Source organism: Xenopus tropicalis, chromosome 7 (assembly GCF_000004195.4).
Source record: "Xenopus tropicalis strain Nigerian chromosome 7, UCB_Xtro_10.0, whole genome shotgun sequence".
NCBI lineage: Eukaryota > Metazoa > Chordata > Amphibia > Anura > Pipidae > Xenopus > Xenopus tropicalis.
In genome coordinates this window covers 110,530,574-110,557,899 of record NC_030683.2, presented here as the reverse complement: position 1 = coordinate 110,557,899, position 27,326 = coordinate 110,530,574, and the positions used below count along the sequence as shown (strand labels likewise).

Here is a 27,326-nt window from a genome sequence, read left to right as displayed (position 1 = left end):
CATGTTATTGTCTACTCTACATCATACTAAAGAGTTAATGTAATGGTTAATGACCGACCCATAAGGATGTGCGTATATAACCAGCACAGAGCAGCATCTTATGGAATTAAAATAACCCAGTTGTCTGATTATAGGGTTAAAATGCAGCAAGAAACAGAAGCGAGGGGAGTGTGTTCAGAAACGCGATACCTACTTACAAGTGCTTTACCGGTAACAAAAGTAATTTTAAAAGAAAAGCAGGCCCCGCCCATTTACTCGCTAAATAACTGCTTTATAAAATCTGCAAAAGAAATGACTTCTAATTCATAATTGGAACTGGGCGTGCAAAGAATTCTGGGATACAGCCTTCTCTCGCGATATTTCCCTTTCCGCCTCAGGAGTGCGAGAACTGAGAACCGGAAGGAGACAGAGCGGAACAGAGAACCGGAAGGAGAGAGCGGAACTCAGAGGAGCTTTCTGTCCCTCAGGAGTGTGTAAGATCGGAGGAACGGACCTGGGAAAGCTGCTACTCTCTGCTCTTTCTTAGGAAGGTATTTGGTTAATAGATTCCATTTTCTCCACTTTCCCTATTGTTACTGCATTTAACCCTATGTTCCGACAAGTTCTTCAACAATGATATTTTTATGGAAGTTACCTAAGATTGTGGCACCTATGTTTTGTTTCTTAAACGGGAATACACCCCAAAGTCATTCTAAGCAACCTTCCAACATACGGTCATTTTGCAGTGTCAGTTGTTTGTAAATGTAATTACTGTTAAAATGGGTATCTGTCCCTTTCTGCTCTTTGGTTCTGACTCAGTATGGTGTAACAGACATTTTTTGCTCTCCAGGTATAATAATTAGCTGCTCTGCTGCATTTAGGCCTGGACTGGCAATCTGTGGGTTCTGGCAAATGCCAGAGGGGCTGCTGTAAGATGCCATAGACAGTCACTATTTATTGGGCTGGTGGGGGGGCTGTTTGGGCATCTGTGTACTTTTTTTTAATTTTAAATCCCAGTCCAGGCCTGCCTGCATTGTTTCAGAAGTCAAAACCAGAGATGCAACAAGTTACTGCTTTCTAAGCTGGCCATACACGCAGGGCCAGATTTATAAGCCGGGCGCCCTGAGGCCGCCCCCTGTCGGCGTCCCCGCGCATGCGCAACCGGCGTACGCACCCCCGCGCATGCGCACACTCGCAATCGTGCAGTCTTTTCAGTCGCATACGTAGCAGTGGGGGAGAGGTCCCCATTGCTCCATATACAACAAAAAACTTTAATATTTCGGCGGGGCGGCATGCCGCCCCCCAATTTGTGCCGCCCTAGGCCCAGGCCTTTGTGGCCTTTCCACAAATTCGGGCCTGCATACACGCACCAATGATATCGTGCGAAAAAGCAGAAGGCTGCGGATATCGATCGACTTGCCAGTCGGCTGGGTTAAATGGCGCTTGAGCAAAATCTACACGCAGAGCTGAATCGGCAGGTGGAGGTAGAATTTCTATTGTTTATACCTCCATATCTGACGATTCAGTCCTGAAAATCAGTGGAGGGTGGGAAATTGCTACGTGTATGGCCACCTTTACTCTCCACTGCTTCAAATGTCCAACATAGTTTCTCATAGGTTTCACTCATATGTGCATCCATAAGCTACATCATTCATAGTCGCAGATTGTGTGTAGTTTAATCACGATTTAGGTTACTTGTACCACTATTCTTGGAATTTAGTTATACTGTATATACCTAATGTAAGTCAGTGCTATTGCAAAAGTTTGGGTTACTGCTTTGTTGATTTTAGTGGCAATACAATGTCTACATTTGCACAAAGATCTATTAGAATTGTAGATTTTCATTTATTTGTTTCCCTGTTGTTGTTTTAATTCTTCTGTGATGTGTTATAAAAAAAAAAAAAGCTTATTCGCCCCTCATCATTTACAGGAAGTCTGGCCAGTTTCCTCTGGTCCCTAGGAGAAGATGACAAGGCATGGGAAAAACTGTACTGCCGGGGCTGTGTATACTTATTATGAGAAGAAAAAGGATACAGGTTTGTTTGTATTTCTGAATAATTAATTGGTTTTGACACATTAGATATTGCAACTAATGGTTTTCCAGAGGAAATATAAATAAGCACATTTGCAGTTTATATTTTCTAGTTTTTGCGGTATTTGTGGTAGTTTTGTAGTTTTTAAACAACTAATGTTGAGAATTTGAAACAATGGCACTTCCTGCTGGTCATGTAGTCCAACTCGCTACAATTGGCTAAAAATTAAGTTTGCGATTAAAGGAACATCTTCTGATTAGAAAATGAAGTTATTGAGCAGAGAAGATTCATCTGACTTTTCTCTGGTCAGTTCCAAGTAGAGCACAAACTTAATTTTCAGCCAACTGTAGCCAGTGGGCCAAAATAACAGTGGATGGTGCTGTTGTAAATCCATTATAATAATGTAAAATCAGCTGGTATCTTAAAAACCAGATGTAAATTGCAAAAGAGCTTAGAGGAGCAATTTTACTTTAATATGTTTTACGTTTTCTCTGATCAATGTTTTATGTTTTTATATTCTCAGCTGCCTCAGGCTATGGGACCCAGACTGTTCGTCTTAGCAAAGATGCAGTAAAAGATTTTGATTGTTGTTGTCTGTCTCTACAACCGTGTAAAGACCCCGTGGTGACGTACGTATCATTTCTGCTGAACTTATTCTCCAAATAGAGAGAGAATTAGTTAAGTTTTCCAGTGCGATATTGTTAGGAGTTACAGATCATGCATTTATATGAACATATAAACATGGATCATTTGTTCCCTTTAAAGCAAGCTATACACAGAAGTTACCCAAGCATCTTTAAATATCATTTAATTGGGGCTGTTTGCATTGTTTTAGGCCACTATAATTAAAGGAACAGTAACACTAAAAAATAAAAATGTTTTAAAATAATTAAAATATAATGTACTGTTGCCCTGCACTGGTAAAAGTTGTGTGTTTGCTTCAGAAAGACTACTGTAGTTAATAGAAATAGCTGTTGTGTAGCCATGGGGGCAGCCATTTAAATTGAAAAAAGGAGAAAAGGCACAGGTTACATAAGAAGATAACTGTGTAGAATACAATGGGAATCTGCTACTTATCTGTTATCTGCTTAGTAACCTGTGCCTTTTCTCCTTTTTTCAATTTAAATGGCTGCCCCCATGGCTACACAGCAGGGTATTTATATAAACTGTAGTACTGTTTAAGAAGCAAACACACAACTTTTACCAGTGCAGGCCAATAGTACATAATATATTAATTATTTTTATACACTTTCATTTTTTGGTGTTACTGTTCCTTTAAGAGCTAGGTGTTTGGGTTGGGGAGTGAAGGGCAGGCTGATTGTAAGGGTAGAATTCATCTTCCTCCCTGTCAATTAATCAAAGCACCATGTTGTTGTTAGGGTTAAAGATTTGGCCTGCTGAACAGTAGCTTAGATGTTAAAGTAGAAAGATGCAGGACAAGAATGGGTTAAAGGAGCAATCCGTTTAATTGGGCAGAGAGAGAGGCAGTACCTTCAGTTACATAGGTACTGTCACTTTGTATACACTGCACTTCATGCAAGGTTTTGAATTTTAGTGCAGCGCATCTAATATATAACTTATTTTCCAGCCGTAAAATATCACATTGGGTTTCAGTTCTTTACATGAAAAGCCTGTGTCAGTGAAATCTGATTTTTGCTTCTAGGTCAGATGGTTACATTTATGAAAAAGAGGCAATTCTGGAATACATCTTGCATCAAAAGAAGGAAATTGCTCGGCAGATGAAGGTATGAATTTAGCAATATGGGGCTGCTAATGATTTTATGATTTATTTATCATTTTCTAAGGAATAAGAAATTGAGGGCATGCAAATCAATGGTAAAACTGGCAATCAATGTACAAGGAAACGCTTTACAGAAAAAAAAAATCTTTGTTGCATAGCATAACTTGACTAATCTGCAGCCATCTTTAGGTTGGCTTTAAATGGCCCGACATTGGTTGCTGGCTCTTAACTATGTAAGCAGCCTGCTGTTTTCTGCTTGGAACCAAAGAAATTGCTATACAGTTGGAAGACCAGTATTTGTTGGAAAATATGTAATTTTCCAAAATTACATTGGGTCTTAGAAGTGCACGGAGCCTTTTAGTCTTCTCCCCATATATCTGCATGGAAACATGTTGATCTATATGTAGGCAGGGCTAAATATATTTTTGGGCTAATGGCAAAGGGATCATTTTCTCAGCAGGCGCATAAACACTAGCAGAGAAAAACTGATTCGCTGCTCTCCACTTCTAAATGTGTGTTTGTGCTGGAAGGCATGGGTTTGACCTGTCCGCACACATTCAGCAAATTTTGGCATACTTACAGTTTTCAACAGCGAAAAAATCCAGTAGCACACTGAAGATGCAAGCCGTGAAAAAATTGTATTTTATTTGCCCAAGTACATATAAACAAGCAAAGAGCTTGTTTATATGTATGCATGTTGTTTGCTTGTTTATATGTACTTGGGCAAATAAAATACAATTTTTTCACGGCTTGTATCTTCAGTGTGCTACTGGATTTTTTTGCTGTTGAATATTGACCCCCATGCAAGGTGAGGTTCTTCCAGTATTTGCACCTGATACCCGCTTGGGTAAGTTAACAGAGGGTTGAGCTCCCCAATACTGCTATTGCTATACTTACGGTTTTCATCTGCTCTGCTCAGGCTGATCCCTTACCTGTTGGCAGCATATCAACTTTCGACCACCTGTCTGCCATTAAAATCTTAGTGCTGACAGACAGGGCAGAATTATGTTGAGGTTTTTTTTTTTTTTTTTTTTCAGCCTGCTAATTTCATGCATAGTATATTATAAAGTAATTATGTATCCTTATAATACAGGCATACGATAAGCAGAAAAATGCAAAGAAAGCAGAAATGGATGAATTAAACAAAGCTGCAAAAGAATCTCAGATGAAAGCGTTCCTGGATAAGGAAATGACCATAGTCAGCAAGCCACTGAACCCCTTCACCCGGAAATCAGGTAATGGCTAGATGTATTATTTTTACTGCAGGGGCAACTTATAATCATATTTTCTTGAAGATTCGTTCTCTATAAGGACTATCACAATAGCTGTCCATGCTATGGGGAGTTCCATTTAAGCCTCGTTTGTCTGGCTGTGCCAGTGGTGCCAGCCCATACTCCATCGATTGCAAGTCTACACCTTCAGAAGGAAAACACAGAAGGATTCTGATGTTGCTGATGGGAAAAGGGCATCAGAGGCCTCTGATCTCTTTCCTGAGCAGAGCAACATTAGAAACCTTCTCTGTTTTTCTGCTGAAGGTAAATCTCTTTGACAGTACAGTTACAGGAACTGACCAGCAGGTTGTAGCGTTGTTACAAAATTCATTATATTGGCAGTTAAAAAAAAATGTCTAATTATTTTTTTCAGTTTAAGAGCTATAGTGCTAAGTGTGTCGAAAAGCATCCTGAGCAGTTTTACATTACATTTTTTGTAAAGGTTTCCTTATCCTTCAAATTAGAGAAGTATAACAATAGCAGGGCTATAGTAGCTGACAAGGAAATTTATGCCCAGCAAGCTTGGGGTTTATGTACCTATATTGGGCATTTGCACCTAAACAGTAACCCATAGCAACTCATAAGGGATTAGCATTTTGATCAGCTTCAGATAATTAAACCAAAAATGTAATTTGGTTACTAAAGGGGCCTTACCGACTGGTTAGACCTGAAAGCAGTGTCAGTAAAGGCATCATAGAGGCAAGGGGGGAGGGGTGGAATAATACTTTTGCCCTTTCCTTTAGACAAATTTGAAGTGAAAAAATGAAAGTTGTGTGACCCTTTTGGCTTGTTTCCTGTTACTTGGTCCTGTGTGTGTTCCAGAAGGGTCCGCTGGCCTTTTACTAATCTACTGCTGGCATTGAGGGTTTCTTTGCATCATCTTCTGCATTTATCTTTTATGCACAGATAGTGGTGCAGACACTGCTGAGCCCAGTGGCAGTCAGCAAAGCAGTGAGGAGAAGGGCAAGCAGCTTCCAAGCTTTTGGATCCCATCACTGACCCCAGAAGCAAAAACCTCTCTTGTGAAAAAGCCAGTAAGTGATAGTGAGTGTGTGTGTGTCTGTGTACAAGACATTCAGTGACTACAGTAACACTGTAAGATCTGTCGTATAATGAAAGGAAGCTTATTTAAAGGTACAGTAAATGCCTATATAAACCTACTTTTACAAAATAAGTAGAACTATGCCTAAAATGTATTCTCCCTGTTCTTTATAAAAAAAAATATTTTCATAGTATTATTTTATAAATTATGAACAGATTATTGTTGTTTTTATATTTCATCCCCTCACTCTACATGGTTGCTAGGGTAAATTGGACCCTGGTAACCAGATAGCTGCTGAATTTTCAAACTGGAAAGCCACTGAACAAAAAAGTTAAAATGATGCAGAGACTGCAAAAAAAATAAAAAATTAAGACCAACTGTACATTTTCTCAGCATTTTACTGTCTACACCAGGGATCCCCAACCTTTTATACCCGTGAGCCACATTCAAATGGAAAAAGTGTAGGGGAGCAACACAAGCATGGAAAAAGTTCCTGGGGGTGCAATAAAGAGCTATAATTGGCTATTTGGTAGCCCTTATGTGGATTGGCAGCCTGTAGAAGGCTCTGTTTGGCTTTACATTGGGCTTTATACAATCAGCACTTGTCTATAAGACAGAAATTCAAAAATGAGCATCTGCTTTGAGGCCATCCAAGGGGTTGGGGAGCAACATGTTGCTCACGAACCAGTGGTTGGGGATCACTTGTCTAGACCATACTAAAAGTAATTTAAACACAAACTACCCCATTTAAAAGGAAATTTTAAAAATTCAATGTGTTAAAGCTTATTTGTCACTGGCTCCAGTGCCTTTGTGTGGCTGCAGTATTGAACCACAAAACATCACATACTGCTTTCTGCCACTAATAAAAAAAAAAAATGCATTTATTTATTCACTCTCCAATTCCAGGACAAGACTGTTTACTGCCCCATGAGTGGGAAGCCTCTCAAGATGAAAGACCTTATCCCGGTGCACTTCACCGCTGTGGATGAGAAGGTGGATCGCGTGGGTCTGATAAACCGACAGGACAGATACGTTTGTGCTGTTACACGAGACATGTTGGGCAACTCTGTCCCATGTGCTGTGCTGCGACCTTCGTAAGTTTAATAGGAAACTCATTCTTGTTAGTTCAGGAAACCTTATGTACTGGCACAGCAAGGGGAGCAGCCATACAGGTTGCTAAGTGTTTAATGTGAAACAGCGACCACTAGTGGCCAAATTGTTGGGCTCCTTTCTTACTTTTATTACTAAACGAGAACTGTGAATGAAACATCACACACGAATGCCCTTGTACTATTCAGAGGGAAGAGACAATTAAAAAGTTTGCTGCATTCTAAGCTCATAAGTGGTCAGTATAACTTAAAGGGAAAGTTTACCTTCCAAACAATTTTTTTTTTTTCAGCAACAAACCTGTGGAGAAGCATCTGATTCTTATGCAAAAATACACTGCGATAACTGCAATGCCATTGTCTAATAATAGAAAATATAGTTCTATAGTTATTTGAAAGACTTTTAAAGGGGATGTAAACCCAAAAATAAAGCTTTGAAAATTGGTAAGAATATAAAATGGAGAACTACCATTTTAAGGCTGAGTTTTTCTCTGGCCTCAAGGGATGTTTCTGTGCCTTTGTGTAGCCTTTAAACCAGGACTAATATGTGATCTGATTCATGATCTACAGCTCCCAGAATGCCCAACAGCCTTTATAGTTATCTCTGGCTGACAATAGGTGCTGGGAATGTCATTCATTATCCAGAAACTCTGCTCCTCCTTTGCTTATCTGCACAATGTATTATGTATGTATATATTTAATATGACAAAAACAGCTTAGGCGCATAGCAACCCTATATAGGAGCGCAGTTCTATAACAGTTCTGCTAGAGGAAATATTTTCTTCTCACGGATGCAGCCAAACTAAACATTATGTCCTGTATCTGTAGGGCAGGGGCAGTTAGCGCGGGGCTCTCCAGCTGTTCCTGTGCCTGATTTATAGCAAGCTACATTCATGTCTTGGGTCTAAGGCAGCCACTGAGTTATCTGGCTAGTTGTGCTGTGACTGCTAATGCTGCAATCACTGTATTCATACAGCGTGCTTCATGCCGACTGCTGCTCATTACTGAAATCTGGGGCACTGCCATTGCTGCTGTCATATTGAAGAGCTAAGATCTTGACTATGACCGGACCCCTTCCTTTCAAACCATAAGAATATGGCAGCTTTAAATGGTGCTTTTATGTTTTTTTGTGTCTTGTTGCAAATTAGCTCAAAGATTTAATTCTTTTTGAATGGCAGTTAATGTGTATTTTTCTTACTTCATCGCTTCAATCAGCAAGCCTCCATGTTCTTTAGTCAATCTTTAGTGATAAGATGGCCATACACGTACCAGTAACGATCTTTCCTGTGACCATGTCAGATGTCGCTTGTTCTCTCCATTGATGTTTAGGGCTGAATCGTCAGATATGGAGGTAGAAACAATAGGGATTCTACCTCCACATGACGATTCAACCATAAACGCAGATTTTGCTCGGGTGCCTTCAACGGAGATGGCCAAGATCAGGGTCTCATCAATCCACCATACATGACGTTTCGTACGATACTATTGGTGCGTGTATGCTCAGCTTTAAACATCTGCCCCCCCCCCTGTTCTTACAGTGTACGTGACCAGTATCTCTGGCTTGCAGCAGCTCTTTACTGACCTCTGCTGGTGTTGATCTATGTAGTTCTTTGGATTTTCTATCATTTATTTTGCATGTAATTGTTTATTGATATAGCAATATATTTTTAAATATAATATATAGTATACTACATATGGTTACTAATAATTTTATAATCACCATGGGTCTTAAAATTAAATTAGTATATGCAGCAGCACTGAGAGTGAAGCTATCCAAGTCCCTATAATATACACATACAGTAGAGTTAACTTATTCAGGATCCAATTTACCTCCTGTCGGTGGGAGTGTTGAAGGAAAATGGGGTACTGTGAAGAAACCAACTTTCTTCAATCCTGTGGTTTGCTAACCTACAGACTAGATATTGCAATATAGCCACCCTATCAACAAACCCTTAACAATTTTTAGAGAAGACCCATTCAAGTTAAACATAAAAAATATGTTTATACCATGTAAGTGACTTCTTTTAACTAAAAGACAAGCATTTTTTTGTCCCCCACAGAGGTGCAGTTGTCACAATGGAGTGTGTAGAGAAACTGATCAAGAAGGACATGATTGATCCTATCAGCGGGGACAAGCTGCACGAGAGAGACATTATCATGCTGCAGAGGGTAGGTCCATGTGTGGAGATAGGGCTCTCCGATCAGATGTCCAGTAGATGTTGGACACATTCTGTCTTCACACACGTTACTATTCAGTTACTGAATTATTCTTGACCCTGAGAGCTCCAGGCTGCAGATCCAGTCCTTAAAGAGATACTGACACCAGAAATTAAACCTTTTTTACATCTATCATAACATTGCCTTTGCATGAGCTTTATAATTTTGCCAAAAAAGTATTTCCTGATGCTTTTCCATTCCTTATCTGATCCCCCATGTTCTTCTGTGAGGGGGCAGCCATGTTTGTGCAGCAGGAGGCCGTTCACATTAGAAACCGTAACTGACAGGCTGAGAGGGGACAGTCAGGTGTAGGAACTTCAAGCAACAATTACATACAAAACCAACCCTAATAGTGAAAAAAGATCAACATGACCTATAGGTGACTTTTTATGTAGATTCATAATTTGAAAAGTCATTTTTTTGTGTCAGTATCACTTTAATGGATCCTTGAGATTGATCTGTGTTGGTGATATGTGTAAAGGGGCTGTTCACCTTCAATGTTCAAATCTTATTCAACCACCAACACTGCTCTCAGCATGTCAGAAAATCCAGGATCAGCCAGGTTGTCTACTTCCATGGGCTTTCAAAGGATGCTGAGAGTTATAGTTTATTTCTTGCTAGAGAAGCACAGGTTAGGGATATCTGCAGTAGGCAACCCCCCAAGAACTCTAGTTACAACTTACTAATTTACTTTTTTTGTCCTCTGCAGGGTGGAACTGGATTCTCTGGCTCTGGAGTCCTATTGCAGGCTAAAGAGGCCCGGCCAGTAATGCAGGCATGAACAGCGAGCAGACTCCACCCTTCTCTGTGCTGTACGTCTTTCTGTAGGCTCTTGTCAACTGCCCTTTTTATGACATTTATTCCATCATGTGAGGACAGTGCCAATGAGGGCAAAATTATCTTGCATAGAAAAGAAAGTGGAGAGGACCCTTACCTGCTTTATCACCCCATATGCATACACCAAACGGGCAGTGACTCAGGCCTATCTCTTTAACATAGAAAAGAATGAAACAGGGCACCCTTGTTTTAAAGGGCCTCTTCTTATTTAAAGGGATACTGTTGTAGGGAATAAAACATTCTTGTTTGGCTCCATTTAATACATGTAAGTTGTGGATGGGAGCGGTGTGGTGTATGCTCTGTTGCATTCATTTATGGATGGGTGAGGATCTGAGCCCAGCGGTGAGTGATGGCTGCGCTACTGCATTTATTTAAGGTGGGGGGAGCGCTGAGCTCAGCACTTAGTGCTTGTTTCTCATGTATATGCAGCAACAGAGTAAATCCACGTATGGATTGTTTCCCATTATAGCGAATAAGAGTTCCCACCTGTATGGTACGTGGGCCTGGCACTGTTTCAGGTTACATTTGTGCCCTACTTGCCTGCAGCTGGCAAAGTAAAGTGCTTTAACCTATGTCAATGGGCAACTTCACCCAGCCACACTCAGTAGATACCCCCCAGCTGCACAGCACAAGGCTCCTCAGTTGTAGGGGCAGGCGTCCCAGGCACTGTCAGCGTTTGTGTAGGCGTTTAAAGGACAAGTAATGGTAATACACAAGACTGTCATATGTGCACAATAGTAAAATTTTTTAAGATTTTACTAAACTTTGCATGTTTAGCCGCAAGGGATTATTGAAAAATGTTATTAAAATGTTTTTGTGGCCCTAAAAAGATCCCAGAATCTGAAAACAGGAGCAGCAGCCCAGGAAAATGTAATTAAATACACTGGGGGAAGGGAGGGGTGCCTGACATATTGTTACCCCTTGTGTTTCCATTTACTTGTCCTTCAAATGAAAGTCAGACCTTCCTTATAGTTCTATATTTGTGTTTTTCTTAAAGGTGTTCGTTCCCAAGGAATGGGGTAAATGCTGCCGTGTATATAGAGATGTTCTTTTACAATAAAGGATTTGAATCTAATCTAGTTTGCAGTGATTGCTATGGATGTCAGACCCATAGGAACTAAGCTTGTGCCACTCATTTTCAGTTAGCTGGGACTGTGGGGTTACAGCAAATAAGTTTTACTTACTGGCTAAAGTCTTGAAATCTAGAAAAAAAAAGTTAATTGCAAAGGACTTTACTTTTAATGAGAATCGCTTACCATATTGTCAGCTTGTGGACCCTGCAGGCATCACTAGCCTCTTGCATATGTGCCATAGTACTGTATTTAATAGGGGTCTCCATGCAGGGGCCGCTGCTCTTATTCTGCTGCACAGGGGCCCCCGCACAAGAACCACTCTGCTATAAATACTGTGACCTAATCATTGGGGAGGACTCTGGGCAATTAATTAACAACCCTCAGATTTATTTCCTCCATTAAACCCCTCCCTTAGATTTATCCTGCCCCCTTCCTTCTCCTGTATAAACCTCACTGGCTCATTTCACTATTTGTCCAGTTCTGCTCTGGGTCTTGCAAATTTAAAGTTCCATTTCAGTGAGTGCCATAGGGTGCAGGTAGCTAAAGTGCACAATCCCTAGCTGCACCACTAGCCTCTAAAATATGGTGGGATGCACTCTCCCTAGTCCCATTTAATTTCTGGGATGACATGTGCCATATCTGTGTTTCTGTGTCTGACATGGAGAACTGCTGTATTTGGCTGTGTACCTGCGCTACACACCATGAGGGGCTTCTACGTGTTTTTAAACCCCTTTCTGTTAATGTCATACTGTGTAAGTCCCTGGCACCTTTCAAAAGCCAGAGGAATTTACCTAAATTATGTATAACCCCTGTGGGGCAAGGTACATGGATGCCTTTAGTTGCCAACCCACCTGTGTGCCCTCCATAAACACAACCCTGCTGAATGCAGGCAACAGTGTGTGCTTTGGGGCAGTCGCCCTAGATGCTGCAATTATGCAAAAAAATGGGTGCATTGTAGCTGTTTTTTCCTTTCTGCTTACTGGGGTAGAGGTAGTTACTGACCCCTCCTACTTAGTTCAGCTTTTGGTTCTTTCCCATAACTTGTCAGAGAATAGATCTTTGCTTTACATTACAAATTGCCCTATTCTGCCCCATCCGTGCCTTCCTTGTTTCTGGTGCTCTTACGCTGAATCATTCTTTGCTTTTTCCACTTATAATTGGTACCTCTTTGGGGTATATTCATTGAAAGCTAAAATGATGTGGCCATATACTTCATGCACCCTAGTTTGCTAACCAAAGTAAATACAGATTTTGCCCCCACACTCCCCACAGCCACAAGGGATCGTTACAAGCTTCCCACAACTAATATTTCAATCAATGTATAACCGCGTTCCCTTTAACGATCTCCCCAGAAGCAGTAACCCAATGCCCACGATATATCAGACCAATCAGTGCCACCCCCAGTAACCTCATTGCTGTCTATTCCAAACCCAACAGTATGTTCAGCTGGGGGGGGCAAGACCTCTCTTTTGCAGGATACGGGACAGGTGGTTTGGCCAAGTGAATAATAACAACAACAAATCTTGCCTGTTCTTTTTACATTTTTATTGGATGTTTGTATACAAAAGCACCAAACACACAGAATTACAAATGGCTAAAAGTGCAGTGGTGTGACCTAGAGAGAGACTCGGCTACAATGGTGTTCCTATGGTTGCTACTGACTGTGCTTGTGCCAGGCGGGTTGGTGATTGGAGCAGGAAGGTCTCTCAGTGGAGACGGCACAGGGCCACAGCCAGCCTAAGGGGACACACCAGTGTAGCAGAGCCCTCCGTGTTTTTTTATTTTATTTTGAATAATTGGGCCTTTTGTTTAGTGGCCCCAACTGTTAACATCAGGGCTCAATTTTACCATGGTGTAAATATAGAAGACAAAAATCACATCCACTGCAGTTGATAGAAGGGGGCACTGTTGTGAATAAATGACAGTTGCAGCCTTTTGCCCCCTACAGCTTCCATTAGACTGAATATGCCCCTACATTTTAAATTGGTAGTTTACCATGATGTACACAGTGATACTCGGGCACAATCAGCATTCATTTCTTTATGGAATTTGAGTGATTTCACTTTTTATTCAGCTTTCGCTTTTCCAGATTTACCTGCTTGCCACCAGATGGCGCTCCTATCACCCCATTACAACTCTCTGTTCAGGATAGTGTGCGGCCAGTAACAGATCTCTGCATTCTTACGATGTTACTCTCATCCCCCCCACCCATTTTATGTGTAATGAGGTACTGCAGCTTTAAACTCTCATACCTCTTCAGCATCCAGCTAGTGAAAGGAGAGCCTATGGGTGGCCTACTAAATGCTAGTGGCCGACAGATTTCCTGTAAAATCATTAGGGTTCTCAAACAAACTCCTTTATAACTTATAAGGGACATTACCATAGAAATGTAACCCAAGCTCCCACCTGATTATGGGGCCATAGTGTTGCTATGGAGCTAGGAATGGCATAAATAGGGAGTTGCTCTGCCCAGAAGTGGTCTGTTTTGCCCTTAGAAATAAAGAGATATATACACGCTGTTTGACCACACCCACCCCACTTCCATACTCATTAGATTCCTGAGCCTTTCACATTAATTGTTTCTAGGTGAAAAAATTTGCATATAAAAAAAAAAGAAAAAAAAAACCCTCAAGACAAACAAATAAATATGGCGGCAGAGACCCTAGGCTTCTGCCACCATAAGACAAGGTAAAGAAGGCCAGCAATATGCTGACATGTAGGAACTAGGGAACAAGTCCATCAAAATTCATCATGTCGCCGCGTTAGATCTTCGCCGTAGTTTGTCGCCTGGCTACCAACGAACATGTTCCAGTTGTCCAAGATTTCCTTTTTGGTCAGTTTCCCATCCTGTAAAGGAAGAAATAACCATTGTTTAAAGCATAATGCAGCCAGGTTTCCTTTTTAATACAGAAAGAACATACAATATTGCATTGGACGCCGCGGTCACAAATCTGATTCACAAATGATCCATAATATATTGCCAAACCCTGGTCACTTTAGCACCCACTCTCACCTTGTCTTTGTCAGATTCATAGACCAGGTGCTTGGCTTCCAGGTCAGCATGGTCGTAGTCATGGGGGAGGATCCACTGGCTGATTTCTGTTCGGTCCATCTTCCCGTCCTTGTTTATGTCGCGGAAATCTGTGAACTGCTGACGCTCGGTCTTCACCCAATCTGGTTCTGGCTCATCTTCATTAGGGGTGTACATGTCAGCTAAATGCAAAGAAAGAGCAGATTGAGGCACCAAAGGGTAACTTATTGTGTCTGTCTGCTTGCAACTTGAGAAAGGGACCTTGTTCCAATTTGGTACTGGCGTGCCAGGGGCCCTTTAGATCACCAACCCACTCCCCACACTACATTTCCTAGTCTCTTCTATCTACATATTACTATCACATAAAAAATATATAAGAAATAGCCATGGATTAGCCACACAAGGCCTAATGGTTGGGTCAGCAGAAGGGCTCAATGACACCTGGGCCCACTTATTATTATCCTGGTGGGCCAGTCCAATACTGTACTGTGGGAAACATTATAGTAACATTATGGGGGTGATTTATCAACAGTCGAGTTTGGTTTTTTATTTCGATTGGAGTTTTTTTGCACTTAAACTCAAATTTGAGTGCAAACAATGAAGTGAATGCTACCTGCCCATTGATTGCTATGGGTTAGGGCTCTGGTACACGGGGAGATTAGTCGCCCGCGAGCAGGGAGTTTTGCCGCGGGCGACTAATCTCCCCGTGTACCAGAGCCCTTACTGCTCCTGGGCAAACATAGTACTTTTTATTACATAACCCCATTTGTGTATTAGGCCTATAAGCACTTTCTGTTATGGCAGCCGAGCTGTTCACATGCCCCATTTATATATCAGATGTAAACACTACAACAATGGAGACAAAGCAGCTTTTAGGATTTTGTTCTTACCTATGTACTCATGCACATCCACAATGCCGTCGTCATTCTTATCAATGTCCTCGATGGTTTCCTGAAGGTGAGAAACCAAAAAAGCTCATTAAAAGCTAAAATGAAAGCTGGTAACCCACTCACTGGGTGGGGGCCCTCTGGACAACAGCACTGTGGACCATAGTCATTAACCAAAAAATAGACCAGGCTGGGGCCAAACTCCTGCCTAGTAATCGGACCTACTCTTGTAGCCATGGGCTGAATGGTTGGATGAGTGCAATGAGCCCATTCATGGGCAACAGTGTGCCACAAAGCCACGTGAGGCCACTCACCGTTATCACAATATCCTGCATGTAGCCATATTCCTCTGGGTGCAGGAATGCAGTAAACTCTTCCCGAGTGGCAATCAGATCACCATCCTTATCTGCCACCTTGAACCGCCGCTCATCCCGCATCATCATCTTCCTGTAGCGCTCCTTATCCTTATCTGCCACGTCATAGAATTCTTCCCCTGGAACACCCCAGCACTAACAGTAAATACTTGATAGCAGTTTCTCCTGTTCAGTTTCAGGCCAGATGTTGCTGAACTGGAGCTCCCAGAACACCCTGGCAGCCTTCAGCCTATCTCTCTTGGAAGGGGATAAAGCTGAGCAATTACAACAGAACTGGTCCCCAAATGGGAGGAATCAAGGTGGCTTCATCTAAATGTGTATAATTGGACTGGTTGGTAGGAATTGGTAGGAATTATATATCTTGCATAATCGGCCTATCAGCAGGCCCTAGGTCTGATGTAAAACACTAAAGACATCCAAGCCAAGACAAGTATTACACTGCAGTGAGGCGCTACTACAAAACAAGCAAATAAAAAAGGTTAGTACTCAGTAATAAATAAGGTAATTAATGGAAAGTGAAATCCTCCCCCAAAACCGAGGGTTGTACTCAATGCACGGAAAGCTTCCCCATGGACAGACCCTTTGCAGTTCATAGGTGAGGATCATGTGTTAGGTGTGAGTTGTAGTCAAACAACAAGCGAGTGTCACACAGCCTCTGTGTAATAGAAAGCACAGGAATGTGAGCCGCAGAGCAGAAAGGGATGGGGTTTTATCCATACAGAACTGAGCAGTGAATAGCAGGTTAAGAGAATAGAAGCCAAAACTGTGAGAGCGTGGTAAGAACAACATGCAATGGGCCATAACAGCACCGCAGTAAAGCAAGGCCTGAATCATACTGCCCACATCACAAAATCAGCACTCTGGGTTTGGTCTTAAGGGTATTATAGTTTTTAAACAGATGGAAGGTCACAGAGCTGACAGTCTATAAGCAGTGCAGCAGTCTCCCTTTACTGAACAATTTCCAGTGGCCTTACCCTCGCAGCGTTATATGACAAATGCATTAAACGATAAGTGAACTTTTAAAATAAGTGAATGTAAAACTGATGAGAGCATTATTCCTAGCACTTTTGCAACTTACATTTATTAATTTCTTTTTCATTCCAAGATATCAAGGGATACATGTACAATTAATATAAATTGAACTGTTAATAATTAGTTTTGTCACAACAGCGCCACCTGCTGGTCTGATGTTCTTCTGGTAGGAAAACATTAGAAACCTCAGATAACTTTTCTCACATCTTCCCTAACCAGAAGAACATCAGACCAGCCCTCCTTTCTCCTTACAACTTCCTCTACTGAATAATGGTCAGAACCAAAACAGCAGGTGGCGCTGTTGCAACAAAATTCACTCCTATTGACAGCACATATTTCGCTTATTATCTTTAAATTAAAAAAATAAAGAATAAATGTAAATTTCAAAAGTACATAGAATAGTACTCTCATCAATCTTACATTTGCTTATTTAGGTTTACTTATCCTTTAACTGGTATAGAAACTGAGCAAGAAGCTAAAGCTGACCAAACCCATAAAGATCTGCTTGTTTGGTAAGGTCACGTTTAAGCTTATAATTCAGGTAACTGATGGACGGACCTATAAAGCGCACTTGAATAAACATAAATGTGCCCCCAACTAACAGGTGAGACAAACATAACCGGTGATGTTGCCCATAGCAAGCAATCAGCTATTAGATTTGAACAGTCGCCTTCAACTTAGAAAACAAAAGCAAAGATCTGATTGGTTGCTATGGGCAACATCACTGGCGATGTCTGTCTCCAATATTAATTTATACCCCCAATGGCCAGACATTCCCCTGTGGCAGCAGTCAGGCAGGCAAACATTAGCCAAGGCAGCTGCCAGCCAATGCTAAAGGATGTATTTCCTATAGAATCATGGTTGCAATTGAGGGGTACAGGGGCCCTGTGACAGAGAGTGGCAAAGGTCTAATTTTGTAACTGGGAGTGGAGTCTTGTGGAAGAATTTAGCTAACTGGGGATGTATTTTGGGCATAATGGGGCATGGACAGGCAAGTGGTTTAGTTAGGTAGCAGAGCTAAAAAAACCCATGTCCAACTAAGTAATATTGGCCCCCATAATTTCTGATGGCATACAACACCATAGGTCACACAATGAGCAGCAAGTGCTGGTGTCCAATGCTTGAACCATCTTCCCTGCCCCCCCCTTAGCAGTCAAACAGTGCTCTAGCTCTGCCAATAGGTAGCCAGCGAATACCCAGAGCTACCTGCATAGGACTCCAAACAAACAACAGTAACTTATAGCAGTACAACTACCAGACAGCCTGTGTGCAGCAGCCATGACATACACACTCTGCAATACAACTCTGCATGCGAGGTGTGCAAGGCGCCATCATGGCATACAGCCTATGGGGGCACCTATCAGGAGTTAGGCAACCAGATAAAAGACTTTGCCATGCGGGTTAGTATGTTTCAGTGGCCATGCAGTGCATTTTATGTACAGCTACAAACATTGCCATAAAACAAGGACAGGTACCCCTTGGGTCTCTGGTTCTTGTGTGACTGGCCAGACACCAGAGTGCCCAGAATCCCTGTCCTTGCCATAGGAGAAAGTCTCCTCTTGTCTCCCAGGCTTTGGCCTCATTCTCTTACCTGGGAGGTAGCCGTATGTTGTGTTCTTGTACTCCTCCCAGGAGATCATGTCGTCTTTATTTTTATCATAATCTGCCCAGTGCTTGTTGACGTTCTCATAGATATAGCGGTTCTGGGAGTGCTTCATCCATTCCTTCAGCTCAATGTCGGTGACAAAGCCATCCTTATCTTTGTCTATTTTATCTACTATTTTCCTGAAGGGATAATGGGAGGACAGAAAAAAGACAAAAGGTAGATTAGGACACTAAGTGCAGAATTAAGTAATCTCTCACCTTTGCCTAGCAGGTGTCCATACACCCCCTTAGCATACTCGTCCCAAGAGATCATCCCATCCTTGTTGGTATCGTACTTCTTCCCCTGTTTCTCTGAATCTTCTAGATTCCAACGCCTACTCACATGTTTTATCCAGGCAAACAGTTCACCCGATGTGATATATTTGTCATTGTCTTTGTCCATTTGGTCAATTATCTTCCTGAAATAAATCAAAATGGTTCTGTAGGCTGAACGTTCTACACTGGCTGGTTGGACTCCAGCTCTTTCACTGAGCAGTGGGAAAGAGAATGTGGATAAAGAAACATTCTCTGGGAAAGGCCCAAGACACGACTGGAAAAGCCCAAGAGTCAGACTCATATGGCTACTATTGCCAGTTGCTATCATCTTAATGTTTTCATATATATGTACCCTAGCTATGAGCTAAAAGCTAAAGGGCAAGTGATCACATTTTATTACCACCTTCTACTTAATAGTTGATCTAGTTTTATCTCCCATGTGCTACTGCAAGGCAAGTGCCGAAAGGGAGTCAAAATAGATCCTATCTAGTATAAATAAATTTAAAGCAACTGGACTTGTTTAGTAATCATTGAAGACGTTTCACTACTCATCCGAGCAGCTTCTTCAGTTCAACTGACTGGTATTGGAAGTCCTCAGCATATATACTCTTCCACTAATCCAATCACAATGGCTCTCACATCTCTCAGTAAGGACCCGAACATCACCATCCTGCCAGCAGATAAAGGGCGATGCACAGTTGTGCTAAACACAACTGACTATCACTGCAAAATGACCTCGCTACTCAGTGATAGCAATACATATGAACCTTTAAGGAGAGACCCAAGCAGCAGTTACAAGAAAAAGGTGATAGATTGCCTACAACAACTTGAAAAGGAGGAAGCCATTGATCGAGCTTTATACCACCGCCTGTACCCCAGAGAAGCTACACCATGCTTATATGGACTCCCCAAGATACATAAAGATGGAGCACCACTCAGGCCTATTGTCAGCAGCATCAATTCAGTGACTTACAGCATTGCAAAATACTTGGCCAACATCTTAGCCCCATTGGTAGGTAAAACAGTGCATCATATCCAAAATGCCAAAGAGTTTGTCACCAAGATTCAAGGAGTCAAACTAGAGGCAGAAGAAACTATGGTATCATATGATGTCACTTCACTGTTCACATGTATACCTACCACAGAGGCTACTGAGACTGTAAGAAATCGACTGCAGAAAGATAACACCCTCAGCAGCAGAACGAAACTCAGTCCCAACCAAGTATGTTTATTGTTAGATTTGTGCCTGAACACCACATACTTCAAATACAAGGACCAATTTTACAGGCAAAAACATGGCTGTGCAATGGGTTCACCAGTTTCTCCCATTGTAGCAAACTTGTATATGGAAGAAGTGGAAAGGAAGGCCCTACTCACATTCAATGGAACTACACCAAGTCACTGGTTCAGGTATGTAGATGACACGTGGGTTAAAATCAGATCCAATGAAGTGGCGGCCTTTTCAGAACACATTAACTCAGTGGACAACAACATCAAGTTCACAAGGGAGGATGTCCATGAGAACAAACTTGCTTTTTTGGACTGTTTGATATCCATTCAAGAGGGGGGTATCTTGAAAACAGAAGTATACAGGAAACCCACTCACACGGATCAATATCTGTTGTTCGATTCCCACCATCCGCTGGAACACAAACTGGGTGTCATTAGAACTCTACACCACAGGGCGGAAAGTGTAACAACTGATACAGAGTCCAAGGACAAGGAATGTAAACATCTCAGAGGAGCACTGAAAGCTTGTGGCTACCCAGACTGGGCCTTTGTCAAAACAAGAGCAACTGAGCCCAACAGGAACACCAAAAGGAATAACCGTCCTGAGGCAGAGAGAAGGCGCAATATAGTCATCCCCTATGTAGCAGGAGTGTCGGAGAAACTCAGGAGAATTTTCAACAAACACCACATCCCTGTGTTTTTCAAACCTAGCAACACACTGAGACAAAAACTTGTACACCCAAAGGATCCAACACCAAAGGAAAAACAAAGCAATGTTGTATACGCAGTCCAGTGTAGCGAGGAGTGCACAGACCTTTACATTGGTGAGACAAAGCAACTGCTCTCCAAGCGAATGGCTCAGCATAGGAGGGCGAACACTACAGGCCAGGACTCTGCTGTATTTCTACACCTAAAAGACAAGGGACACTCCTTTGAAAATAGCAATGTCCAAATTTTGGACAAAGAAGACCGCTGGTTTGAAAGAGGTGTAAAAGAGGCCATTCATGTCAAAGTGGAGAAACCATCCCTTAACAGAGGCGGGGGACTTCGACACCATCTGTCTGCTACATACAATGCTGTTCTAACATCTGTACCCCGGCAGTTTCAGAACTCTTCACACATCCATTCATGCAACTCTAACAAGTAACACCTGTTTGAAGAGTTGCATGATACTTGGGTAATCCTTTCAAAGTAACTCCACAGCATTCACACCTCTGCGAGTTTCAGATGTCACCTTCCTGAAGAGTTACATAGTGCCATTGTGATTGGATTAGTGGAAGAGTATATATGCTGAGGACTTCCAATACCAGTCAGTTGAACTGAAGAAGCTGCTCGGATGAGTAGTGAAACGTCTTCAATGATTACTAAACAAGTCCAGTTGCTTTAAATTTATTTATACTAGATATACCATGACCTGGATGAATGAAAATCTTCATAGACAAAATAGATCCTAGCATTTCAAGAACACAGAAGCCCAAACAGCCCAATAAATAGTAACTGTCTACTATAGACTCTATGGCATCTAACAGCAGCCCCACTGGAATTTGCCAGAAACCACAGATTGCCAGTTTGGGCCTGGAGAGACTCCCTTCTTCCTGTTTCTCTATCATAAAAGTCATTAATAAAGGTAAGTTATGGGGGGCTGTTTAAATCAAGACAATATCTGAAAGAATCTTAGATGGAACTGCTAATAGACTTGTGGGGTAGTAAGCAAAGGAAACTCCTTCTATCATTACAAATGATCAGCAGAAAGGTTTAGTCATGGGAATGGTGGTGCAACACGTCACTGGCAATCTGTGGGTTAAAGCAAATGAGGGGATGCTCTAAGATGCCATAGACAGTCACTATTTATTGGGCTGGAGGGGGGCAGTTTTGGCCCCCACCACAGATTGCCAGTCCGGGCCTGCTTTGGTCCTCCTGGCAGAGTTCTACCACAGACTATGGAATACACTGATGCCAACAACGGCTGAGAGCTGTGAATCATGCAGAGATCCCGTGCCGGAGCTAGTTCTGCACCACTGAAAACTTGTCAGCGTAGCGCTTCCCTCTCCCTACACCCGGAGCTCAGGATTACAGACCAAAAACACACAGGACATGCTCATAATGTTATTTAGAGAGCCTGCTTTTACTAAAAAGCAATATGGCAGCACCCATTCATGTCAGCATTATATAGGGCATAATAATAAATCTATAAATGTGCATTCTCTGCCTGGGCAGTTCTGACTTCTGAACAATGTAGCAGAAGCCAACTGCAGAGAAAGGGACAAACAGTGCATTTTAATTGGAACTACTTTTGCAAACAACTTCAAAACAAAAGCATAAGTTGCTTAGAATAACATTTTAATAGGTAACATTTTTGCCTCCCCCTTTAAATATAAGAGTGCACATACACCAAAAAAGGTAACAAAGGGATAACGAAGAACATTATCAGTTAAACTGGGCGGACAGACCGAAAGCCCCAAATATAGGCAACGACAACTTGAACGTGCCCCTTTTCATGCTGCTTTTCCTTTGTTTCCCACCCACCAAGAAAGGGAAGAAAAAAAAAAAGTGCCGACACTGCCACGTTAGCAATCTAGAATCTTCAGAGCTCCCCCCAGGCCCTTCCTAGGGTGGGAAAAGTACACAGACCCACCCAGCAGGGCTGTACTAAGTTTGCTGCTGCCGGAGAGAAGTGACAGGGATGCTGCTGGGGGTGGGAGTACTGACTGGGCATTGTGGCTCCTGTTACACCCCAGTGCACCGTATTAGGATAACTGCACTGCTGTCTGCCCAAGGGTGGCTACTCCCTATTGTACGTGTGGCCACAATACCTTTACGCACAGATGTGAACAAAGGGTGCCAAGCAGCAAAAGGCATTAATCCTGACATCAGCATTTGTTTATACATTCAAAATCCCAATGCAGAATGATTCTAAAAATGAATTTATCTCTACATAATGTAAGAGCTTGGATGGGTGGGCGACTAGCACTTGCCCACCCCAGCACAGATACTTATGTACAGCTCAGCAAAGCAGAAGCAATGACAAGCAAATTCCTCTGGTCACCGCTGTTCCTATGTCTACTCCACCGGTATGTTACCCTCCCCGCCTGTGGAATTTACCCTTTTTGCTAAAATGTCATATGTTCCACTGAATTAATAGGGAAGACAGACGAGTAGGGCAATATTATTTTGCCAGGTGGGCAGGAGCTGAAGGTGGATTATTAAAAGAGGTGCAGTGTTGGACTTTCTAAACTCATGCCCCTGCTTGCCTCCATTCTGCATGCCTAGGGGCATCATTTAACTGCTATTTTACTGGGAAGAGATCCCTCTTCTTAGTTCTGGGGCAAACTCTTATTGAACACCATTGGCGGCCTGTGGGATGGAGGCAACAAGGGCACAAGGTTTTTGGGAGAAGCAAGAGGGGCCAAGGGGACAAGATCATGTAGGTCTGGCCCTGGGCAACCCTATAGCCTGCAACTGTCCAATACTTGTTGAACTACCCTTGTTAGAGGGCATTATAAGCACCTGCTGGGGGTATGGGGTAGCAGAGAAGCACAGAGAGACTTATGGTTAAATGACTAGTATGGAACCCAGTTGGCCAGGGCAAGCAAAGGCGGGGCATACCCATGGGTGTTTAAACTTGGCAAGCATACAATGCATTGTGTACATGCCCCTATACAGTAACTCCACACCTGTTGCTGCTCATTATTCCCTATAGGCACATCACTTGCTGCAGTGCAGACTGTAGTGATTTTTGGAACGAAGCGCCATTAATGCCACTTCTGCCCTATATAGAAATTCAATAACATGGTGCCAGTAATGGATTTCATTTGTCCTATACCCACATGAAAGGACACTACCCAAGTCTGTGGGTACTTTCCCTTAGGAACACAGAGGGCATTTATGGCTTTAGAATTTACAGGTACTTACACTTCTTGGGGGATAGACATAAAAATACTCTAGATACCAATAGAAATGTAGCTGCCAGGAGGCACATGTCTTTATTTAACAATACTATGGAGCCAATGTCCTGAAAGCCACAGATCCCCAACTGGATTCTGATCAGGGCTTGGATTTGGCCGGACATTTTGGCTTAGCCTTGGGTTTAGGATCATTGTGCTGCTGAAAGATAACATTCTCCCTAGATTCAGCTGTTTAGCAGCCTAACGCAGGCTCCCACATCCCATGTTAGTCATTGAATTGGTGAGGGGACCTACTGTATATACCTATGCAAGGCAATGTATGTACATAAGTAGGTGGAGCTCTGAACACTGCACCCTCCCACTGCGAAAGCCAGAAACCCTATTAGTGCATCCCTGGAAAGAAATCATTTAGGCCACAGTTCTTTACCCCAGTCTGTGTTGGCTCTCTTCTGGGGTGAGCTGATCAAAGGTCCTGGCTTCTTCCTTGCCTAGAAAGGCCTCGTGGTCGTACTGGAAACCCTTCTGGTCATCATGTTCGTGATCACTCAGGTCCTTACTGTGATGAACACGGTCTTTCTTCTCCTTGGTCGGTACCCCCATAACCCAGGAGACACAGAGGGTCACAAGCAGGAACACAGGCAGAGATCTCATTGTGGCGCTCTGCAGGAAACACATTGGAGGCGGCCAATTAGAAAGAAGCTCTATCTCACAGCATATTGTGCATAGTTTCCATCACAGGGAGCCCAGACCTGATGCTTTTACACCCACATAACGGCAACTGCCTCACCCAGTCCTTGTAGGTTGGGGCTTTTGGCTAAAGGATGGATACTGGGAAATGTAGTTCATCTACCAAAGCTAAATAGTAGAGCCATGGCTCCCCTGTAGCTCAGCTCCCACCAACCTGCACCAACAGCAAGAATGCCCTGAGTGCCTCACTGCTCCCCTGTACAGACCTCATTTATATAACTGCCAAGCTGTAGTACATGGGCCATTAAGTTCCACAGGGGAGTCAGTATGGCAGCTCCTACATATGTAAATGAATGTTTTTATTCAATAAAATCCCTACATATGTAAATGTGCAACCTCTATTTATAATGATACATTTCCCCTTAGAAAACCACTGCCCTATACTTGGAAAATGGCTTTAATTACCAATTACATACATTACTAGATTGCCCAGCATGCCTGAGCCTGCCAACTGGGCTATTAAACCCCCAACAGGCAGCCCACAGCCCACAGCCCACAGCCCATCAGCCATGTACCACTCACCTTCAGCTGTCGCTTCACCAACCAAGCCCAAAGTTACACTTCTGTTTGCCGCACTGATCCTTTAAAAAAAAAGCACATTCCAGGGGCGCGGCCTGAAAGTTTGCCCAGCCAATCATAAAAGTGTACGGTCTACATGGGGCGTGGCCACAGAACTTTCTGGACAGACTCGGCCAAGCTGATTGGCTGCCGCTCGCCACGTTGACACGGGTACGCGCAGGAAGCTTGTGTGTAAATGTTACAGGGCTGGGGGCGCGCCTGAGAGGGAGATGCTGAGGGAAAGCTGATTCACTAAATTGTCTTAATGCTCATACTGCCCGGGTTATTAGTGTAAGGTTGCCCTGAAATTGTCTGGAGTAGGAACAAGTGCCGCATTGCAGGATGGGAGTAGTAAATGGGGCAATGGGCCCTGAAGGCACAAGTGAGCTGCTCACTAGAGGCGGCAATGAGAGGCAATATTACGTGATTTAACACACAGAACCTTGTGCACAAATGCATAAAGCGTCCCTTGGGCTGTACTCTATAAACCAGAGGTTACCAGATGCTGGACTCAGTCGGTACACAATTACTGCTGAGTTACAAACTGTCTGGAAGCAGTGTAACAGCAAGAACCATAAGGGTGAAAACACACAGAGCTACTAGTAGCAGCTACTTGTCGTGGCTACTAAAACAGACAATGCTGATCATTTACTGATAATTGTCTCTACGTGTGTTTTAGCAGGGGCAATTCTCAGTATTGTCTATGGCAGGGGATTTTCTGAAATTTAGTAGCCACGACAAGTAGCTCCTACTGAGTAACTGTGTGTCTTCTGCCTAAGGGCAGTGACAGACGGGGAGATTAGTTGCCCTGTGACAAATCTTTATTGCCGTGGGTGACCAATCTCCCTGCAATGCCATCCCACCGTCAAGAATGTAAATCGCCGGCGAATGGCATTCGCATTACTACGATTTCCGGAAGTTGCCTTGAGAGGAAACTTTGGGCGACTTCGGCAAATTGCAGCGATGCGAATGCCATTCCGCCGGCGATTTACATTCTAGCTGGTGGGATGGCATTACGGGGAGATTAGTCGCTCGCAATGACAAAGATTTGTCGCGCGGCAACTAATCACCCTGTGTGTCACTGCCCTAAGTAGGGAGCAGGCAAGTTACCTAGTACTTAGTAAAAAATGGCTGAAATTTTTACAAATATCAGACATTCCTAATAATTTGTAGAAGTACAATAGGGAGAACAGTTGCATATAAGCAAAAAAATCACAATAATAACCCTATTTACATGGCTCACAGATATTCCAACACTAACCATAGGGCCTCTTTTCTTTTTGCTGTGTGTACATCACTATGCCACGGGCGCTTTCCCAGAGCTTAGTCCATTTTGTGTCTCCCAGTGCTGCATGTAATTATGCTTGGGGAAGGGATCCTCTGGGAGAGTTATCATCAACCTGTACAATTGGGAAATCAAACCTTGGGCTGTGGGTTTTTAAGGATTCTCTCAAATGGAGTTTTACGGATTCTCTCAAATGGAGTCAGGATGTTTGTCATACTTTTGTCCGACCTAGTACCTATAAAATGCTTGACCTGAAGGTATTCCATGAGCTTACATGAGCTCCATTTGTATTTATCTGTCAACTTAGTGTAGGGGTAGAACTTAATTCTCAAGGGATCAATAAAATCAGTTATTTTAGCCTTATTGATAGGTTCTAGAAAACACTAGAAGCCTCAATTTACTTTTCTCACGTCTTTCCTAGAATCCTCAGACCCACCCTCTTTCTCCTGACCAGCAACAAGAACCCTCCCGCTGTTATGGGGCTGCTTATCTTCATTTCTCCTGCAGGGTAACAGGGTCTGATGCACAGCTCATTAAATGCTTATTGTAATGTTTATTTGCTCTCTGGCTTCCCTTAATCCCAATTTTTGGACAGTTCTGGATATGAGGGTACCAAATAACAGGTCTAATACCTTATGATTGCAGTTGGCTAGGTGTAAAATCCAATGTGTAAATGAGTGCAACATGGCCCATCTTATTATTTGTGCTTCTAACATTCTGATTCCAGAATGTTAAGCACCTTTTATTCTCTCTATGCATTTCAGCCCTGTTTATGCTATTTTATTTCAGCTCTACTGTTCCAGGGCCTCTGGAGCTATTACAACCCTGTAACCCTGCAGATTCATTCTTGCTTTGTGACTCTGCAGCGCCACCTAGTGACAGGTCTGTGCAGTGGGTGAAGGGTTCTCCCTTGTGCGCTGTAAGGGAAATGCTTCCTCTGCTATATTGTATAATACTATTCTTGGAAAGCTTGCAAAGACTATTTATTAAAGTCATAGAATACCGAGTTTCAAAATGTGTTAATATGGGGGACAGAGCTGCCATTTATTTATTTAGTA

General features: G+C 42.6%; 2 protein-coding genes across 4 annotated transcripts; one reads left to right on the top strand and one right to left on the bottom strand.

Moving 5' to 3' along the window:
- Nucleotides 1–320: 320 nt before the first annotated feature.
- nosip (nitric oxide synthase interacting protein) lies at nt 321–11,301 on the top strand. 2 transcript variants are annotated; one of them, XM_012956642.3, is made up of 10 exons: nt 321–530; nt 1,910–2,015; nt 2,536–2,641; nt 3,676–3,757; nt 4,847–4,988; nt 5,931–6,058; nt 6,973–7,160; nt 9,233–9,341; nt 10,099–10,201; nt 11,224–11,301. In XM_012956642.3, the coding sequence occupies exons 2-9, from the start codon at nt 1,946–1,948 to the stop codon at nt 10,168–10,170; spliced, it is 897 nt and encodes a 298-aa protein (XP_012812096.1). In that variant the 5' UTR covers nt 321–530; nt 1,910–1,945; the 3' UTR covers nt 10,171–10,201; nt 11,224–11,301. The 2 variants fall into 2 exon arrangements, with proteins under 2 accessions (XP_012812096.1, NP_989029.1); NM_203698.1 differs by having other exon boundaries at nt 467–530; nt 10,099–11,301.
- A 1,523-nt stretch (nt 11,302–12,824) lies between these two features.
- Nucleotides 12,825–25,055, bottom strand: rcn3 (reticulocalbin 3). 2 transcript variants are annotated; one of them, XM_012956681.3, is made up of 7 exons: nt 24,948–25,055; nt 24,106–24,338; nt 18,215–18,408; nt 15,532–15,710; nt 15,221–15,281; nt 14,313–14,512; nt 12,825–14,146 (listed from the first exon to the last, which is right to left on the bottom strand). In XM_012956681.3, exons 2-7 carry the CDS (start codon nt 24,327–24,329, stop codon nt 14,039–14,041), a joined length of 966 nt encoding a protein of 321 aa, XP_012812135.1. In that variant the 5' UTR covers nt 24,330–24,338; nt 24,948–25,055; the 3' UTR covers nt 12,825–14,038. The 2 variants fall into 2 exon arrangements, with proteins under 2 accessions (XP_012812135.1, NP_989389.1); NM_204058.1 differs by lacking the exon at nt 18,215–18,408 and adding an exon at nt 18,487–18,686 and having other exon boundaries at nt 12,830–14,146; nt 24,948–24,965.
- Between the last annotated feature and the right edge of the window lie 2,271 nt (nt 25,056–27,326).

Coding starts and splice junctions, on each gene's coding strand:
- nosip (XM_012956642.3), top strand. CDS start 1,946: ATGACAAGGCATGGGAAAAACTGTACTGCCGGGGCTGTGTATACTTAT. Junction 2,642..3,675: donor TGTAAAGACCCCGTGGTGAC/GTACGTATCATT, acceptor TTTTGCTTCTAG/GTCAGATGGTTACATTTATG. Junction 9,342..10,098: donor ACATTATCATGCTGCAGAGG/GTAGGTCCATGT, acceptor TGTCCTCTGCAG/GGTGGAACTGGATTCTCTGG.
- rcn3 (NM_204058.1), bottom strand. CDS start 24,329: ATGAGATCTCTGCCTGTGTTCCTGCTTGTGACCCTCTGTGTCTCCTGG. Junction 18,687..24,105: donor GAGAGCCAACACAGACTGGG/GTAAAGAACTGT, acceptor GATTTATTTCAG/GAAGATAATTGACCAAATGG. Junction 15,711..18,486: donor TGGACACCTGCTAGGCAAAG/GTGAGAGATTAC, acceptor GGGGTGTTCCAG/GGGAAGAATTCTATGACGTG.